At 37.7% G+C, this 21686-nt stretch overlaps 1 protein-coding gene across 5 annotated transcripts in view; it reads right to left on the bottom strand.

Moving 5' to 3' along the window:
• The window catches only part of LRRC40 (leucine rich repeat containing 40), a 56470-nt gene that overhangs the window by 16152 nt on the left and 18632 nt on the right, over positions 1 to 21686 (bottom strand). For all 5 annotated transcript variants that reach the window (XM_070405369.1, XM_070405368.1, XM_070405366.1 and 2 more), the window contains 5 exons: positions 17560 to 17732; positions 14899 to 14986; positions 14746 to 14791; positions 6904 to 7012; positions 4637 to 4744 (listed from right to left, as the gene is read on the bottom strand). In XM_070405369.1, coding sequence (XP_070261470.1) covers positions 4637 to 4744; positions 6904 to 7012; positions 14746 to 14791; positions 14899 to 14986; positions 17560 to 17732 — 524 coding nt within the window. The remainder of the gene's footprint in view (positions 1 to 4636; positions 4745 to 6903; positions 7013 to 14745; positions 14792 to 14898; positions 14987 to 17559; positions 17733 to 21686) is intronic.

Below are 21686 nucleotides of genomic sequence, written 5' to 3' on the forward strand. Positions count from 1 at the left end.
AAAAGTTTAAGCGACTGTCCGCCTAGCTGATAGCTATGACGCGCACTGACCACCAGGGGGCAGACACTCAATGCAGGAGCAGAAACCACAGGCATGGAAATATGGAACAAACTGATAAATCTCAGAGGGAAGGGAAGGGGGGGAAGAGATTAACCAAAGATCTTATATGCATACTAGAGGCCTGGTGCATGAATTGGTGCACCAGTGGGGTCCCTCAACCTGGCCAGTGGGGATTGGGCTGAACCGGCTCTCCGACATCCCCCGAGGGGTCCCAGATTGCGAGAGGGTGCAGGCCATGCCGAGGGACCCCACTGGTGCATGAATCCGTGCACCAGGCCTCTAGTTGAACTATAAAAACATGAAATGCTATATATGGTTAGCCAAGAAATGAATTAAACTATTGACTATAAATCATTTTTGTCTATATTAGCAAGAAAAAAAGAGTATCAAATACTGTGCTAAAGAAGATACAATGAGTTTGGATATGTATAGATAGCCATACTCTTTGATTTAGTAAGTCATCTAGAAATCTGGCCTAAAGAAATGTTTTCTTTTATTTATTGCCATAATCAACTTTATCATATATAAATTTTTCTATATTTAATCTTTATTGTTGAAAGTATAACATATGTCCCCTTTTCCCTCCCAATGACCCCCTCAACCCCACACCTACCCTCCACCCCCCCCCCCCCCCCCACACACACACACCACCACAAAGCCTACCTAGCGCACTATATTCTGTCCATGGGTTATGCATAAATGCATATAAATTCTTTGGGTAATCTCCTCATGTCACCCCCTTCCACTCCCCACTTTCCCTCTGATATGTGTCAGTTCATTCCATATTTCCATGTCTATGGATCTATGTTGTTGTTAATCCTCACCCAAGGATATTTTTCCTCACCCAAGGATATTTTTCCATTGACTTTTAACACATTAAGCACCAGTAACTGACACTATATTTTCTGTCCGGACTGGTCAGTAACTGGTGCCACCAGCATATCGGTGAAATCGGATATCGTGGGCTAAACGGAAAGGAAGACAAAACCAGATTGGCGCTTAACGTGTTAAAGAAAGTGGAAGGGAGGGGGAAAGACAGAGAGAAACACTGATAGATTGGCTGCCTCCTGCATGTGCCCCAACCCAGGTTGGGATCAAGACTGAAACCCAGGTACATGCCCTTGACTGGAATTGAACCCGCACCTTCAGTTCTCGGGCTGAGCAAGGTTCTATCCACTGAGTCAAAACAGCTAGGACTCTGCATCTATTTTTATTTTATTTTATTTTTTTAATGTATTTTTATTGATTTCAGAGAGGAAGGGAAAGGGAGAGAAAGACAGAAACATGATGAGAGAGAATCATTGATCAGCTTCCTCCTACACAACCCCTACTTGGGATCAAGCCCACAACACGGGCATGTGCCCTTGACTGGAATCGAACCTGGGACCTTTCAGTTGCAAGCCAATGCTCTATCCATTGAGCCAAATCGGCTAGGGCTGGATCTATTTTTAAAGTACTATTTACAACATAGTGAATTATTTAGGGGAAAAAAACCAGTCAAGATACAAATTGTAATCTATAATAATAAAAGCGTAATATGCTAATAATACTAAAAGCATAATATGCTAATTAGACCAGACATCCTTCTGGACATCCTTCCAGAGGGGGCCAAGGCAGAGGTGGCCACCCCAGTGGGCAGGGGCCGAGGCAGAGTCCCCCGGCAACCATGGCAGGCGGGGGCCGAGGCAGCCACTGTGGCGGCAGGAGCCGAGTCCCTTTCATGAATTTCGTGCATTGGGCCTCTAGTATAATTATAAATGGGGAATTGCTTGAAATAAAATATGCCATTAGTTAATAAATCAGTGATGGGACTATTAGCGATCTCTCCCTTCATTTAGTATAAAATCTTATGAATAAATATTATTTTTACAATCAGATAATAATATGGTGAAAACTCTAACATGTGGAATAAAAAATTAAGAAAGAGGGAAAGTGGTTCAGAAACTCTCTACAGCAACAGTGAAAATGATGATAAAATAACTGTGGTAACAGAATAACATTGTTTTGCATAACCAGATTGTGAGATAAAATAAGGAAGTAAGCAATAAGGTAAAGTGTTTTAACTCCTTTCATCTTTTTTCCCAATTAGCTTGTATGAACCAGGATCCCCAAGACAATCTTATCCTATCTGACAGCAAATATCAATGCTCAACTACTCTATCAAATATCTTCTGAGCCCTTAAAGAGAGAATGAGAAAATGAACTAAATCTCCCTTTTCAATGGAAACTCTTAGTTATCATCTTTCAAGATCTACATTCCCAAACTATGCTCTGTAAAGTTATAGTTTGTTGGACTTTTTAAAAATTTTAAAGATCGAAAAAAAAATTTTTTGCAATCAGATGAAACTCATTCTATTTTCCAAATATATCACTTTTTCTTCTTTTTTAAAAAGTACTTAAGTACTTACCAAATGCTAGGCACTGGTTAAATGCTTTATGTGGATTATGCCATTTGATTCTTATAAATAGCTATTAACATCTATATATATAAAAGCCTAATATGCTAAGTGTCTGACCATTCGACCAGTTGCTATGATACGCACTGACCACCAGGGTGCAGATGCTCTGACCGATAGGTTAGCTTGTTGCTGAGGTTCGGCCGATCAGGACTGGGTGAGACAGGCTGGACATGCCCTGGAACCCTCCACAGTCCCTCCCCGGCCCCGATCATGCCGTGGGGTCCCTCGGCCTGGCCTGCGCCCTCTTGAAATCCGGAACCCCTCAGGAGATGTCGGAAAGCCAGTTTTTTGATCCCCGCAGGCCAGGCTGAGGGACCCACCGGTGCACAAATCCATGTACCAGGGCTCTAGTAGGTAATAATAAATGATTATCTCTATTTCACAGGTGAGAAAACCACTAGTAAGAGCAGCTAGTTAACTTGTCCAAAGCCACACAGCTGGTAGATCTGGGATATAGATATAAACAATCAACTATATTGTCCCAATTCTTTAACACTGCCCAATCCTGCCTCCCATACTGTTGTCTTAATTGCAAAGTTATCTATCACCTTTCTTTGGGTATATAGTTAACTAGAGGCCCACTGCACGAATTCGTGCACGGGTGGGTCCAGCTGGTCTGGCCTCAATTGGGGCGGATCGGAGCTGGGCCTGTCGGGAGATGAAGATGATGGAAGGTTGGCCAGCCAGCCCACCCTGATCAGGGCCGGCCGGCTGGGGGGAGGGGCCCCGCCCCCAGTTGGGTTTGGGGGGTTGATTGGGGGTGGGGCCAGCCATGGGGAGGGGCTGTGGGCGGTGGGCCGGCTGGCCTTGCCCCCAAATGGGGTTAGGGGTGCCGATCGGGGGCCAGCAGCCTGGGGGAGGGGCCATGGGTTGGGGGAGTGCTGATCAGGGGCGGGGCTGGCTGGGGGGAGGGGCTGCGGGCCTATCGTGGTGGGGCAGGCCGATCGGGGGCGGGGCTGGCCAGGGGGAAGGGGATGGGGCATTTGGCCAGGCCACCGCCGTTCGGGGTAGGAGAGTCTGGTAGTGGGCAGTACTTGTTAAAGGATACTTTTGAGAACAGTAACTGGGAAGAATGGGAAAAGAGCAGGTTTGAGCAGAGTAAAGCTGCAATGCTGGCCAGGGATCAGCCTCAGCATACAGAGCTCTTGGGTCAATGAGGAAAAAAGGAGATATATGTACCTGATCGGGCCAGTTCGCTGGTCACAGTGGGCTTCATGTCATAGTGACCAGTCGTTAGGGTTGTTGGCTTTTTATATATATATAGATTGTAAGACAACATTCATTTGTAAAAGTTCAACGTTAAACTAATTTTTTCTCAAAACCTAAAATTCTGCTATAATTTACATCTAAAAAGATGTTTTAAACAAAATATAATGAAAAAGACTTCTAATATTTGGAAGTAAAGAATCCTTTTCTAGGAAAAAATATTAATAAGATTCAATCAATTTTATTTTTGCTTTCAGTGGAAAAATTCAGTGGGTTCTCAATTCACTAATATAAAGCCCCAAATATAAATTCCTATTAATCTACATGAACCTGGCTTTGGATAGTCTCTTAAAACTTTCTTCATGTATTTTTCATTATGTGAGGAAAAGTAATTTAATACTTTTAATAATACCTAGTCTCCAAGTTTAAAATGTAAAAAAAGAAACAAAGTTTTAGAAAAAAAATCTACATATATACACCTCTCATAACAGCCCTAGCCAGTTTGGCTCACTGTATAAAGCGTCAGCCTGCGGACTCAAGGGTCCCAGGTTTGATTCTGGCCAAGGGCACATGCCCGGGTTGTGAGCTCAGTCCCCAGTAGAGGGCGTGTGGGAGGCAGCCGATCAGTGATTTCCTCTCATCATTGATATTTCTATCTCTCTCTTCCTCTCCCTTCCTCTCTGAAATCAATAAAAATATATTTAAAACAAACAAACAAACAAAAACAGCAAAAGTGTCTCAGGAAATATTTAAATAAATTTTGCTAAATCCCTCCAGTATTATTAATGCAAGAAACTTTATATATACTTTCAAATTTAAAAACTATAAAATAAATATTTTTGCAACTAAGATGAAACAAAACTTAGAATGAGTAACAACTTAATAGAAATGGCACCATGAACAGTTCTTACCTTTTTGGAATTTCACATAGCTGATTCTTACTGAAGTTAATAGAAGTGATAATATTGCTTTTTACTGCATCAAACACTTCATCAGGAATCAAGGTTGTCTGTTTATCACTAAATGAAAAATGTTTAACTTTGAGAAGTCCAGAAAAATATGATTATTACTTTTTACTTTTAAAGGACTTTGAAGATTTTATAAGACAATTTTTAAGGTAGTTAGTTGATAATGTAGTTCTGTAAAGAATGCTACAAAAACCTGCCAATCCACAAAATGTTAACTGTCAGGAATTTAGACAACATACTGTGTCACAACACAACGTACCTTCTGAGCATTCATATACTCAATGTTAATAAAAATAAAGATATATCTCCAGACTCCAATGTCTAGAAGTCATATAGTAAATAGCTAGTAACTCAGTAAATGAATTCCTCTACCTCAGAGTAGAACTAAATCTGTAATTTTAAAAACTGTTTTTGCCCCTTTTTAAAAATTCTTTAATACAGGCTATCTGTCAACTTTCTTTAGGTATATATTAAACTGCAAGATAAGAATCATTCTTAAATGTTCAATATTGTACTAGTGTTCTCATAACCTAAACCAATTTCTCTCTCCTTTAGCATGTGACAAGGTAGACAGAGTAGTGGCCTTAGAATAAACAATTTCTGGTTCTACCATTAAGGAGTTTTATCATTCACCTTCCCTGAACTTCAGTTCTTTGAAATTAGAATCTAAAGAGTTATTAATTGTTATTTATGCCAGATCTTTTACAAATGTAAATATAAATTTCCTTTTCAGTAAAATTAAAATTTTCAGTAAGATTTTTAATGAAATATAATTTAATCTTAAATGAAACTATAGACTGCTGACATTTAACAATCTGTTGTTGTTATAATTAGCCATTATCTTTATGTTCTTTTTAACGCCTAATACATCACCCACTTAAAAGCATCCTCGATAGAATGTCCACTGAATGACTGTATGTACAAGAAAGCAATATCATGTGTGCAGTATGGGAGAACTGTGTAAGAAAGCTATTGCAATACAGATAGGAAAAAAGACAGCCTAAATTCCATACGTATTATGCCTTCTACTTTTTCTGCTTAGGGCTCCATTTTCTGCTGGGCAGATGTAGCATTTTTATCTTTTCAATCAGCTATGTTCAAGTCATCAGAAAGTGATTTATTCTAATCAAACTTTGAAGATTCATGCTATTTTTAAAAATTTAGTTGAAGGCATTTATAACTTAAAATTGGGAATTAATTTGTATCTTAAATGGTATACTCTTTTCCAATTAAAGTCTCTGAGGAAAATAAATTACAATAAATTCAGAATCTAATTATGTAATCTAAGATGTATAGTCTTAAATGTATTTATTATGCTTTTGTGATACGTGTGTCTTTAAAAAGTAGGATTGATTATCTCAAATAAAATTGTATTACTATTACTGTATAGATTTTTTTGGAGTATACTGACTACTGAGAAGGTGGTTCCTACTGACACATTGAGGAAAAGAGGCAAGATATTAAAGCTGGCTGTGTAGATGATTTGGTGTTATTCTGTATTTTCATTACATTACTGAGCCAATCATTGCAAGAGCTTTGATAGTATTGGATATTTTTATCTTTGTCACCTCAGTACTGATAGAACACTTAACCACTCCCGAACTTTGCATAGGTATCTTCATTTCCCAATCAAATACACTTCCATAATATATAAAAATTTTTAAGCTTTGTCTCAGTTTACATACCAACATTGTAACTGTTTCAGATTGAATATATTTGCTACCAGAGCACATTGTTACTATGACATTATTTTATTTTCATTCAGATATATTAACACAATACAACCTCTCAAGCTTTGCCTGCTTGGGGTGTTGATTAACTAAATTATATTTATTTCTAATTTACTAACATAGACACGCCTCCCTGCCTCCCCCCTGTCCCATACCAATATAAAAATCCTCTCTAGATGCTGGTCAGAAAATTTTATTACCAACCAATACTGTCACCCTTTTATTTTTCGTAATAGCAAAAGGTTCTTTATTATAAACATTTTACTATTAATAGCCATTGATTCATCTCTAGCATAATACATACAAACCACCTAAGAAATGGGCATTTAAGTTCATTGAACTTTTAATATGCTTCTATCTCATCATTGCTTTTACAATTGCTATTATTCTAAGTCAAGCATACTAATGCACTTTTGCAAAAGGTTTATTTCTGAAAATTTCCTACGTTTTGTTACGTTTAAAAAAAAATGAATTACATACCTATAGTCTAATATTTTTAATGTGATGATGGCATGTACATTGACTCTAGATTCACTTGGTAGTGTCATGGCAGTCTCAATAACAGAGTCACTTTGGCTAGGTCCATCATCTGGGGGGGGAAATGTTATATGAAACCAATATATATAGCATAAAGTCATTTTTGAAAATTAAGAAAATACATAAAAATTATAAATATGATTTCTTTATGTAATTGGTGAGAACGTCTTAGTCGTATGCTTTATCTCCAATAACTCAAATCTGAGTTTGAATTTAATATTTAATTAATAGAAAATAAAGTTACTATAATATGGCTTCAAAATCTATTAATAAATCCTACCATAAGGAAACTCAGAAGTAGGAAAGAACCTTTAAGAATAACTAAAATGTCTCAGAAGAAACAACAAGGAATCCTTCCTCTTAAGCAAAATAATATAGTCCATTAGAAGAAATGTATTAAAAACAACAGGAAAAAATGATTATTTCCCACAAATGTCTACAAAATAGGCATATGCCTATCTTTTCATTTTATTTTATTTTTAATATATTTTATTGATTTTTTACAGAGAGGAAGGGAGAGAGATAGAGAGTTAGAAACATTGATGAGAGAGAAACATCGATCAGCTGCCTCCTGCACATCTCCCACTAGGGATGTGCCCACAACCCAGGTACATGCCCTTGACCGGAATCGAACCCGGGACCCCCCAGTCCGCAGGCCGACGCTCCATCCACTGAGCCAAACCGGTTTCGGCATTCATTTTAGAATACAATGAAGCTGATTATCCTCAATCATTTAAAATCTGGTAATTTGTCTAATTCAGGAAACTTTTAATATATCACTTACATTAAGATTTTTTTTTTTTTAGCAAATGTAAGACTATTTTCTTTCTTCCTTTCTTTTTTATTTATTTCAGAGAAGGAAGGAAAAGGAGAGAAAGAGAGAAACATCAATGATGAGAGAGAATCATTGATCGGCTGCCTCCTGCACACCCCACACTGGGGATCAAGCCTGCAACCCAGGCATGCGCCCTGACTGGGAATCGAACTGTGACCTCCTGGTTCACAGGTTGACGCTCAACTACTGAGCTGGGTTATTTTCAATAAATATTTCCTAACATGTCTGTGTACTCACACATTCACACACAAATCAACCCTCTCACTAATCTCCAGAGACATTTAACACTGCCTTGGCACTATTCCCGAAACTGAACTACAAATTCGATGCAATCCTCTAACAGAATCCTAGCTGAGTTCTTTGTAGAAATTAAGTTGATTGTAAAATTCGTATGGAATTGCAAGAAACCCAGAATAGCCAAAACAAGCCTGAGAAAAATAATAAAGTAGGAGGACTTACATTTCCTGATTGCAAAACTTACTACAAAGCAATGGTCATCAAGACAGTGTAGTACTGGCACAGAATAGACATAGAGATCAGTGGAATAAAATTGAGAGGCCAGAATGCACCCTACATTTATGGTCAACTGATTTTCAATGAGAATGGAAAGACCTTGTTGAAAAGAATGGCCTTTTCAACAAATGATGCAGGGAAACTGGATAGCCCCGTGGTCGGCAAACCATGGCTCACAAGCCCCATGCGGCTCTTTGGCCCCTTTAGTGTGGCTCTTCCACAAAATACCATGTGCGGGCGCACACGTACAGTGCGACTGAAACTTTTTGCCAGACAACTCAGAAACAATGGGACACAGGATGCATTTAGCAAACACACTTGGAGTCTTCCTAACTAATGCTAGCGTAAAGATTCTTAAGGTGATTAAGCCAGGCTCTCTTTCTAAAGCAGGTTTCTCTGAATCTCCTGGGCAGGAAGGGAAGAGAGTCAAAGCCTACCTCTGAGTCTTGTTTCTGAAAATAAATATTCCAAAAGGCAACTTCAGGATGGCAAAATGTTGGTTCCCTTCACTAGCAAATCAAATCTAAAAAAGTATTAAAAAAAATTACACACCACAACCAAGTGGAATTTGATGCAGGTATGCAAGGCTAGTTCAAGGTTCAAAAATCAATTAATGCAATCCTTCACATAAGCAGGCTAAAAAAGAAAAATGACATGACCATACTGTTATTGTCATAATTAGCTAGTTATTAATACTAATAATAGGAAGAGAGCAAAGGTGAGGCAAGACATTATAAGCATGGTCATCTAGGCAGCTTCACCAGGAAGCCATGGGTCCATTCCCTGCAGAACACTGAAGGAAGAGATCCAACAAAGGGGGAGAAGGAAGCATGCACAGAGAAGTAGGGGTGACGTAGGGAAGCTACTTGCCTATCAGTCTAGCCTGGGAAACAATGGATTGGTTAGGAGCATGGACCCCAATGCAAGCTCCTGAAAATTTGGGACTACATAATTCCCAAAGAGTTCCCGCTCTCTTGTTCTGCTCTTGTGCTCTGACATTCTTGCTCCATGACCCGCACTCGTCCTGTGTGCTTGCCTGTTCTCTCTCTACACACACAATGGATGGAGTACAGCTGGGAACACAAACTAAGCTGGCCAGATGCTGGACTGGACTGTGCTTTAATACGGAGTAGAGACTGTGAGCAGTGGCCTTAATTCTAGCCCTGCTGAAGACAAAATTGGACTTTTTTCATGGCAAGACGGAGGGAAATGGTACACTGGGAACCCAGGGGCTTAATTCCATGGAAGTAAAGATCACTCATCCTCCCTTCGAGTCTCACGAAATTCCTTTCCTTGTGACATCCCAAGCACTCCACTTCCACCGATAACAGATGAGGACACAGATGGCACCCCACCAATAACAATAGCAACAGATGTATAACAAAGCATTTGACAAAATCCAACACTCATTCATGATTTAAAAAAAACACACACACACACTCAGCAAACTAGGAATAGAGGATGAAGGGGACCAAAGTCTTGCCACCTTGAAACTTCCTTTTAGAATATTAATTTTAAGCTGTTATTAAGAAACAACAGGTTCTTGGTGCATTACACTTAACTCCTGGCTTGTGGGGGCTCTTTTGCTCCTACTTCCCTGCATTCATCCATACACAATGGACAAATGGGCTACAGCTAACCTGATGTTATTATACTGGGCCCAGCTGCAACACCGAATGGAAACTCTGGACTTTGACTCTGCTTCTAACTTTACTGAAACTCCAGCTATATTTTTCTATGACTGGACTAAGGGAAATGGGACTTGAGAAATCCAGGGATGTGATTCCATGAAACTGAAGCTTTCTACCATTAAAAAAAGAAACAAAAGACTCGGGGGGAAAAAACCTTTCACCCCTTTCTTGCCCAAGAGATTCAGATAAAAAAAAACCTGCTACAGGAAGGAAATCTTACCATGTTTGCCTTAGCCTAATTTGAAATAAGTATGGTAAATAGAAAGGCTTCAGGTAGGGGTCTGTTAACTAGATGGGGTCTGTGTCACATTGTTTCTGAGTTGCATAGCAAGGATTTACGTGACACGTGTTCTACTCTTCCTCAACTACCTATAAATCACCCATTATCATTTCTGAAATCTAGTATCTTGTTCCTTCCCTTTTCTCCTTTGTCCAAAATGTCATATGTACCCAATATTATCTCACTGTTTATGGAATTTTCATACTTATGTAAATTCCCCATACACATGTACTAACATTTTATTTTCTCCTGTTAATCCTGTCCCTAAATTAATTAGCCCAGCTAGAAAAAGTTAGAAGGAGGAAAAGTATTACTTTTTTAGCTTCCACAAGAGGAACTTCCTCAACTTGATAAAAACTATGTACAAAAACCCTACAGGGTAACATCAAACTTAATGGTGAAAATCTCAAAGCTATCCCCTTACGATCAGGTACAAGGCATGGATATCCCCTCACACCCTCCTTTTCAACATTGTACTGTCTCTGCTAAAGCAATCAGGCAAGAAAAGGAAATAAAAGGTATAGAGATTGGGAAGGAAGACATAAAACTGTCTTTGTTCACAGATGACACAATCATCTAGGTAGAAGACATGAAAGAATTGGGAAAAAACCCTCCTGGAACTAAGTAAATAATTACAGAAGGATGAGGATACCTGGTTAATATGGAAAAGCAAATTGCTTTTCTCTATCAACAATGAACAAGTAGAATTTGAAATTAAAAACACAATGTAATTTACATTAGCCTCCGTTAAAATAAAATACTTTTGTATAAATCTAACAAAATATGTACAAGAACTAACTGAGGAAAACTACAAAACTCTGATAAATGAAATCAAAGAATAAGAGATATCCCATATTCACAGGTTGAAGACCAAATACTGTCAAGATCAATTCTTCCCTACTTGATCTATAGATTCACACAATCACAATAAAAATCTTAGCAAGTTATTTTGCCAATACTAACTAACAGAACCTAAAGTTTATATGGAAAGGCAAAAGACCAGAATAGCCAACAATCTATTGAAGGAGAAGAAAAAGTTGAAGGACTGACACTATCCAACTTTGAGACTTATTATAAAGCTACAGTAATAGAGACAAAAGAACAGAAGAGAGAGCCCATAAGTAAAACCCTATTAATATAGTCAACTGATGTTTGACAAATGAGCAAAGGCAATATAATGTAGCAAAGGTCATGTTTTCCTCATATAGTACCAAATCAACAAGACATCTACAAACAAAAAAATACTGCTTTATTCATAACTGCCAAATCTTGGAATCAAACAAGATATCCTTCAGTAAGTTAATAAACTGAGGACAACCAGACAATGAAATATTATTCAGCATTAAGAAAAAATGAGCAATCAAGGTATAAAACATATACTGAGAATGCTTAAATGCTAGCACTAAGTGAAAGAGGCCAATTTAAAAGATTACAAATTGTATGATTCCAATTATATGACATTTTGGAAAGGGAAAAACTATGGAGACAAGAAAAAGATCAGTTGTTGCCAGGGATGCAGAGGCAGATCATAGAGAATTTTTAGGGCAGTGAAAATATTTTATATGATATTACAATAACGGTAGACCAGCAAGAGTGAACCATAAGATAACTATGGACTTGAGATGATTATGATGTGTCAATGTAGGTTCATCCTTGGTTAAAAAAAAAAAATTTTTTTTTTAAAGTACCATTCTGGTGAGTGATATTGACAATGGAGGAGACTATGCATATGGGGGTCAAAGGATATATGGGATATTTCTGTTCCTTTCTCTCAATTTTGTTGTAAACTTTAAACTATTCTTAAAAAATTAGGTCTTGTACACGGCCATAAAAAAAATAAAAAAATAAAAATTAAGTCTTAAGCCAGCCGGTGTGTCTCAATGGTTGAGCATTGACCTATGAACCAGGAGGTCACGGTTAGATTCCAGGTCAGGGCACATGCCCGGGTTGCGGGCTTAATCTCCAGTAGGGGGTGTGCAGGAGGCATCCAATCAATGATTCTCTCTCATCATTGATGTTTCTCTCTCTCCCTCTCCCTTCCCTCTGAAATAAGTTAAAAAAATATATTTTTTAAAAAATTAAGTCTTAAAAAAATTCTGATCTGAAATGACTTGATTCATATCAAAATAAATAAACTTTTCTGGAAGAGAAAGCATACCTGGAGAAGAAAGGAAACTCTTTGGCAGGAAATAAGTCTTAGAATATGATTATAATAATTTGTTTAAAGGACAAGGCAGAAAATGGAATATACTGAAGTATACAATTATTTATATAACATATACTGACTAGCCATATGGTGCTAGGCTAAGTTGTGCATAACCAACAGAATTTTGAGCTAAATTAACAGCTGCTATATTTAGCCACTAAGTTTTGGAGTGGTTTAGTGGTATCTACAGCAATATACTCATACAACTAATGTTTTTGCTTAAATCTTAATGTTCTAATGTATGCCACAATGACATACACTAAATAAAAATTTGGGATATATCACAATTTTAGTGAAGCATTAAGAATTAAATTTATAGTATCATTTTCTCCTTTGTTTGTGCTAAATGAACATATTCTGAAAAATGTGTTTTGTATTTATTTTTTGTCAGAACTTAGCTAAGGCAAAAGATATTCAAATACCTGCTAATATACTTCCTAGTCAATATTATTTATACCCATATATATTATTATATACTAGAGGCCCGGTGCATGAAATTCACCCTCTGCTAATCTGGGACCCCTCAGGTAGGGTCCCTAGGCCTAACCAGTGATAAGGGCCTAGCAGGGCTTTCCTTTCCCCAGCTGCCAGCAGCTGGCCCCACCTCCGCCGCTGCCACTGTTCGCCATCTGTGCGGCGCTGCCTGCCCCTCCCCCGCCACCGTTCACCTCCCTCTGCGGGCAATAGGCGTGGGGTGCGAGCACTTGGCTGGCCTGGGCCTCCCACTGCAGGGCGATTGATTGCGGAGCCCCCCATCAATCGCCCCACAAAGGGTGGCCTGGGCCTCCCTCTGAAGGGCGATCTTGGGGGATGGCAGGGACCCCTGACCAATCGCATTACGCCTGCCTTGGCTGGCTGGCCTAATGCCACGGCCTAATGGCACGGCTGGCTGGCCGTGCGTGTCATAGTGTGGTCATCCGGACGGTCATTCTGCTGTTCGGTCATTCAGTCGATTTGCATATTATGCTTTTATTATTATAAATTATACCATGTATATAAAACCCATACATATACTACATAAATAAGCATATCCTGTATAATAAAGAGGTAATATGCAAATTGACTGTCACACCCTCGCACAAGATGGCCACCCCAATGTGGTCAAAGATAGCCGCCCCCATATGGTCACAAGATGGCCACCACAAGATGGCTGGCAGGGGAGAGCAGTTGTGGGCAATCGGGCCAGTAGGGGAGGGCACTTAGGGGCGACTGGGCCAGCAGGGGAGGGCAGTGGGGGTGACCAGGCCGGTAGGGGAGGGCAGTTGGGGGGGACCAGGTCTGCAGGGAAGGGCAGTTGGGGGTGACCAGGCCGGCAGGGGACGGCAGTTGGGGGCAATCAGGCCGGCAGGAGAAGACAGGTGTCGATAAGGCTGGCAGGGGAATGGTCAGGGGGTGATCAGGCTGGCAAGCAGAAGCGGTTAGGGGCAATCAGGCAGGCAGGCGAGCGGTTGGGAGCCAGCAGTCCCGGATTGTGAGAGGGATGTCCAACTGCCTAAACCAGCAGTTGGACATCCCCCAAAGGGTCCCAGAGTGGAGAGGGTACAGGCTGGGCTGAGGGACACACACCCCCGTGCACAAATTTCATGCACCGGGCCTCTAGTGTATGTATGTGTATATAGATCAGCGGTTCTCAACCTGTGGGTCGCGACCCTTTTTGGGGTCGAACGACCCTTTCATAGGGGTCACCTAAGACCATTGGAAAACACATATAAAATTACATATTGTTTTTGTGATTAATCACTATGCTTTAATTATGTTCAATTTGTAACAATGAAAATACATCCTGCATATCCGATATTTACATTACAATTCATAACAGTAGCAAAATTACAGTTATAAAGTAGCAACAAAAATAATTTTATGGTTGGGGGTCATCACAACATGAGGAACTGTATTAAAGGGCCGCAGCATTAGGAAGATTGAGAACCACTGATATAGATAGATAGATAGATAGATAGATATAGATAAAGCCCATATATTATACGATAGAAGTCAAGTTTTGCTTTGTTACATTTTCTAATTGGTACACCATAACACACAAATCAACAGATTAAAGACAGAACATTATTATTGTGGATTTAAGGATATTTTTATAACTTCAACATACATATGGCCTATATGGATTGATTATTACAACCACACCTGGCAGGAACCATTTCCTCTAATTATTTATACCCCAAATACATGTAAATTTATGTACTATTAGTACTTTACTACCTTTCATATCATCTTTCTAACACAGAAGAAAATTGAAAAGTACCTTTAATCTTGCTTCGTAGATATTTTAAGACTTCTTGGGTTCCTTTCTGAAAAGGTGGAAAGGCACATATTCACTAAGACATCTTAAAAGTTTTATACATCAGCACATATGTATAAATTTCAAATTTAAAAACTGATTTCCAAATATGCTTACATTTATAATTTCTCTTCGAATGGTTCTCATAGGATTTCCTTCTAGAGCCAGGAATTTCAAATGAAGTTTTCCCAAAGAATAGGGCAGACTACAAAAGATTAAATTGATTTCAGGGAAAACATTAAGGGTAAGAATAATTCAACCAAATAGTTGATTATAAAACTAACAACATATAAGTAAGTGTCAAAGAAAACCCAAGTAATATAGGTCTACAATATTTCCCTTTGAGGTAGCTGTACACGTAAAAGAAAAAACAGATTTGTTTGAAATTATCATATTGTGATTGCTAAAAAAGAATGTGAGCTATAAAACATTCGCTAAATTGTATCCAGTGCTAAAAGTAAATGGTCAAAATATAAATCTGACTGAATCACTGATTCAAAATAGTTATCCTCACTGGTACTAAATATTTTGATTCTGCCGTTAAAGCAAATAAAATTCTTCCTAAAGACAAAAGGAAAAAAAATTAATTTTAATAGCCCAATTCTTATTTTCACTCAATAAGAAAAGTCATTTTTATCTCTGTCACACAAAAAGATAACCTGTTGAGATTGGATATCCAATCTCAAAATTAAGCATCTACAATTAAATATTTAAATAGGCATTGGTGTAGGATATCAAGATTATTGCCCTTAAAGAATTCTCAGGGGAAAAGATCCATATGCACTTAACCAAAATATAAATTGGAATTATCTTATGTTGCTGGTGAGCATTTAAATTAGTACAGCCGCTCTGAAAAGCAGAATCTTACACTTACCATACAACTAAGCAATCCCACTCCTACAGATTTACCCAGGAGAAATGAAAATAATGTCCTAACAGAGATTTTTACATGACTGTTCACAATAGCCAATAAACTGAAAATAATTCAAATGCCCATCAACTAACTAGTGAAGAAAAGAATAAATTGTGGTATAGCTGTATAATGGATTAACACTCCATTATAATGAAAATGAACTGCTGATACACACAATCACATGAATGAATGACAAAAGCCATACGTTTCTTTCTCTCTCTCTCTCTCTCTCTCTCTCTCTATCCAGAGCTCTGGAAAAAGAGGAACATATATATCAGAAATATTTCTACCAATTACTTTATTTATTTAATATTATGTATCATAGTCTTTGTTTTAAATATTTGCTTTCTATTGCTTTTATGCAGTAGCCAAAATAAAACTGCCATGAGGAAAAACTTACATGTCAATATCTATGAGGCAAGAGATTTATTTCATTCACTAGTTGTTTGGTAAGCACTTTAAGGGATATCCAGGCCACTTATTAAAACTGTCATAAGTAGAAGTGAAAAGTGTTGCTCTCCAAAGTTGAAAACAACTTTGATTTTTTAAAACACTATTAAAATATTCACATAGAAGAAAATCTGCCTTGCCTAACCTTTCACCTTCTATAAGGAGCAAAACTTGTTTTTGACATCCAAACACAAAACTTCAGACATCTAACTGGTATATAATTCCAGGTAAGTCTGAGTCATATTTTTGTATCTGTAGAAATAATTCTATCTCTAAATACAATAGGGGCAAAAGTAGGTTTACAGATGTTCAAATGGAAAATACAGTAATTATTAAATAATACAATAATAAACTATGTTTCATGTACTCACAACTAACTGTAACCATATTATAGTTTTATAACATTTTATGATTCTTTGCTCACTACCCTCCTCCTCCCCATCTCCAACACTGTCAATATAGTGAACTGGAAATCTACAAAGCTGTAAATACAGTGAATTGCATATAATAGAAAGTGCTCCTTAATGCTAAACATTATTAGATTAATCTAATAGAGTTTACCTAGACTTCCCACCTACAAAACCACTCTTATCCAATGTATCTTACCCATTATCACCAATTTATTTTCTAATAAATTACAATAAATTTGGTTCTGTTGTTAATCGTTCAATAGCTCTCCACCTCTTAACTAATGAAAACTGACTCTTCACAGGTATTTCAAGAACCTCTTCCATATGGTCTCAACTTATCTCTTAAGTCCTAAATTCTCATAATCTGCCTACTTGCATCCTATTCACCAGATCAATTTGACTCTACTGTTCTCTGAATACATCCCTATAATTTTCTGAACTTTCAAAGCTTTGGACTAGAATGAAGCATGACCATGAAAGTGAGTACATTCTTAAATTTGTGCTCTAGTCTAGACAATTAACTTGCTTCACCCTAGTCCCAGTCCTAAAGATCATCTAAAAATATTACTTCTTCCACAAAGTCTAGCCTGATACCTCTCAATAACTTGTAATTCCTAGCTCCTTCAAGCCCCCAAAGCATTTTATATCTCTCCCATGGCTTTACAGTCATTTAACAAATTCAACAAATATTTACCAGGCATCTGCTATATATCCAGACACTGATCTAGAAGTTAGAGCAGTGAACAAAACAGATAAAAATGCAGCCTTCTGAGAGTTTACATTCTAGTAGGTCAGAGTAGCTTATAGATGAATCTCATTCTATTAGCATATTAAGCTTGCTGTAAAGGACAAAATCTAATTACTCTTTGTAGGTCTGTACCTGATACCTGCACAGAAAATATTTAATTTAGAAAAAAATATTTTTATGTACTTTTTATAAATATTTTAACTTATGAATTATAACCAAATACACTTATTTCTTATTCACTTGATCTTTAAACTTACCTGCTAATATCATTGTTGCTTAGGTCAAGCCTTTCCAATGATTGTAGTAGTGTAATTTCATCTGGAACAGATTTTAACTTGTTATCCCGGAGGTCTAGCACAAGGATAGAATTCAGATGCTTAAGATGTTCTGCCCCTAACATTTCAATTTGGTTTTCACCTAAATGTAATTCCTACAAAACCAAAGATCAATCATGTATATTTCTGTAATCAATGTTATATTACATAATGAAAATAAAATTGAAATTTTAAGTTCAAATCATTGAAAAGCACATAGAAAAAACGTAACTTCCTAATCACTAAAGTGCTTAAATTTTCAATTACATTTAAGCTATCTTACAGCTAAAGAAAAATGACAGCAAGAAAATTTTCAAAATTTTTCTAGTAATTTAAAAATAATTCAAGGTCTAACAAAGTGCAAAGTTGACAAAACCAAAGAAGAGAAACGATTTAATGGTTACATTTATAGAATAAAAATACAAATCCAAGAACTATATTGATGAAAGATTAAAGTTTTTTGTGTTTTCACACACAAAAAAAGAAATGGCTACAAACAAGTACCTTTCAATAATAACTTTAAATGTAAATGGACTAAATGCTCCAACCAAAAGACATCGAGTGGCTGAATGGATAAAAAAACATGACCCATACATCTGCTGTCTACAAGAGACCCACCTCATTAGAAGGGACTCACACAGACTGAAAGTGAAGGGATGGAAAAATATCTTTCACGCAAATGGAAAGGAAAAGAAAGCTGGGGTAGCAATACTTATATCTGACAAAATACATCTCAAAGTGAAGGCCATAACCAGAGATAAGGAAGGCCACTTCATAATACTAAAGGGATCAATACAACAAGAAGATATAACCCTGGTAAACATATATGCACCCAATGCAGGAGCACCCACATACATAAGAAAACTTCTGGAAGATATCAGGGGAGAGATCCACAACAATACAATCATAGTAGGGGACTTTAATACACCACTGACATCACTGGATAAATCCGCTAGACAAAAACTCAGCAAAGAAACAGCAATCCTAAATGACTCACTAGATCAGATGGACTTAATTGACATCTTCAGAACACTTCACCCCACAGCTGCGGAATATACATTCCTCTCAGGTGCTCATGGGACATATTCAAAAATAGACCACATATTGGGTCACAAGCAAAGTCTCCACAAATTCAAGAAGATTGAAATCATAAAAAGCTTCTTCGCAGACCACGATGGCATAATGTTAGAAATAAACTACAATAAAAACAACCCCAAATACTCAAACACTTGGAAGCTGAATAGCATGTTATTAAATATTGATTGGGTTACCGATGACATCAAAGAAGAAATTAAAAACTTCCTGGACACTAATGACAATGAAAACACAACAATCCAAAACGTCTGGGACACAATGAAAGCAGTCCTGAGAGGAAAGTTTATAGCTCTACAGGCCTATCTCAAAAAACAAGAAAAAATGGTAGTCAATCATCTAACTCTACAACTCAAAGAATTAGAAAGAGAGCAACAAGAAAACCCCAGAGTGAGCAGAAGGAAGGAGATAATAAAGATTAGAGCAGAAATCAATGAAATAGAGACCAAAAAAACAATACAGAAAATCAATGAAACCAAGAGCTGGTTCTTTGAAAGGATAAACAAGATTGACAAACCCCTAGCCAGGCTCACCAAGAAGCAAAGAGAGAGGTCCCAAATAAACCAAATCAGAAATGATAGAGGCGAAATAACAACAGACCCCACAGAAATACAAATGATTGTTAAACAATACTACGGGCAACTCTACTCCAACAAACTAGACAACCTGGAGGAAATGGACAAATTCCTAGAAAAATACAACATTCCAAAACTCAATCAGGAAGAATCTAAAAACCTCAATAGGCCAATAACTATGGAAGAAATTGAAGCAGTCATCAGAAAGCTTCCAGCAAACAAAAGCCCAGGGCCAGACGGCTTCACAGGGGAGTTCTACCAAACATTCAAGGAAGAACTAAAACCTACCCTCCTCAGACTACTACAAAAAATTCAAGAGGAAGGAACGCTTCCAAGCTCATTCTATGAAGCCAGCATCACCCTAATACCAAAACCAGGTAAAGACATCACAATGAAAGAGAATTACAGGCCAATATCCCTCATGAACATAGATGCCAAAATCCTCAACAAAATCTTAGCAAATCGGATCCAGCAGTACATCAGAAGGATCATACACCATGACCAAGTAGGATTTATCCCAGAGATGCAAGGATGGTACAACATCCGTAAATCAATAAATGTGATACATCACATAAACAAATTGAAAGAAAAAAACCACATGGTCATATCAATTGATGCAGAAAAAGCATTCGACAAAATCCAACACCCATTTTTGATAAAAACTCTCAGAAAGGTGGGAATAGAAGGATCATACCTCAACATAATAAAAGCCATATATGACAGGCCCACAGCCAACATCATACTCAATGGACAAAAACTAACACCATTTCCCCTAAGAACAGGAACAAGACAGGGGTGCCCACTCTCACCACTCCTCTTCAACACAGTACTGGAAGTATTAGCCATTGCAATTAGGCAAGAAGAAGAAATAAAAGGCATCCAAATTGGAAAAGAGGAAGTAAAACTGTCCTTATTTGCAAATGACATGATATTATACATACAAAATCCTAGAGACTCCATCAAAAAGCTACTAGACTTAATACATGAATTTGGCAATGTAGCAGGATACAAAATTAACCCCAAGAAATCTGAGGCATTTCTATACACCAATAGTGAACTTTCAGAAAGGGAGATCAGAAAAACAATCCCATTTACCATCGCACCAAAAAAATTAAGATACCTAGGAATAAACTTAACTAATGAGGTTAAAGACCTCTACTCAGAAAACTACAGGACGTTGAAAAAAGAGATAGAGGAAGACATAAACAGATGGAAGAACATACCGTGTTCTTGGATTGGTAGAATCAACATCATTAAAATGTCCATACTACCCAAAGCAATCTATACATTCAACGCACTTCCCATTAAAATACCAATGGCCTTCTTCAAAGATCTAGAACGAACTCTGCAAAAATTCATCTGGAATAAAAAAAGACCCCGAATAGCTGCAGCGATCCTGAGAAAGAACAAAGTAGGTGGGATCTCAATGCCAGATATCAAGCTGTATTACAAAGCCACTGTTCTCAAAACTGCCTGGTACTGGCACAAGAACAGACATATAGATCAGTGGAATAGAATAGAGAGTCCAGAAATTAGCCCGAACCAATATGCTCAATTAATTTTTGACAAAGGAGGCATGAACATACAATGGAGCCAAGATAGTCTCTTCAATAAATGGTGTTGGGAAAATTGGACAGACATATGCAAGAAAATGAAACTAGACCACCAACTTACACCATACACAAGAATAAACTCAAAATGGATAAAGGACTTAAATGTACGACAGGAAACCATAAAAATTCTAGAAGAATACAAAGGCAACAAAATCTCAGACATATGCCAAAACAATTTCTTCACTGATACAGCTCCTAGGGCAGTTGAAACTAAAGAGAAAATGAACAAATGGGACTACATCAAAATAAAAAGCTTCTGCACAGCAAAAGAAACCATCAACAAAACAACAAGAAAACCCACCTCGTGGGAAAACTTATTTGCCAACGTCATATCTGATAAGGGCTTAATCTCCAAAATTTATAGGGAACTCATACAACTTAACAAAAAGAAGATAAACAATCCAATCAAAAAATGGGCAAAGGATCTAAATAGACACCTTTCAAAAGAGGACATTCAGAAAGCCAAGAGACATATGAAAACATGCTCAAAGTCACTAATCATCCGAGAGATGCAAATCAAAACAACAATGAGGTACCATCTCACACCTGTCAGAATGGCCATCATCAACAAATCAACAAACGACAAGTGCTGGAGAGGATGTGGAGAGAAAGGAACACTTGTGCACTGCTGGTGGGAATGCAGACTGGTGCAGCCACTATGGAAGGCAGTATGGAGGTTCCTCAAAAAATTGGAAATGGAACTCCCATTTGACCCTGTGATCCCACTTCTAGGAATATATCCCAAGAAACCAGAAACACCAATCAGAAAGGATATATGCACCCAGATGTT

Source organism: Myotis yumanensis, unplaced genomic scaffold (genome assembly GCF_028538775.1).
Source record: "Myotis yumanensis isolate MYYU_CA2020_CCGP unplaced genomic scaffold, mMyoYum1.0.hap1 SCAF_2, whole genome shotgun sequence".
Lineage (NCBI taxonomy): Eukaryota > Metazoa > Chordata > Mammalia > Chiroptera > Vespertilionidae > Myotis > Myotis yumanensis.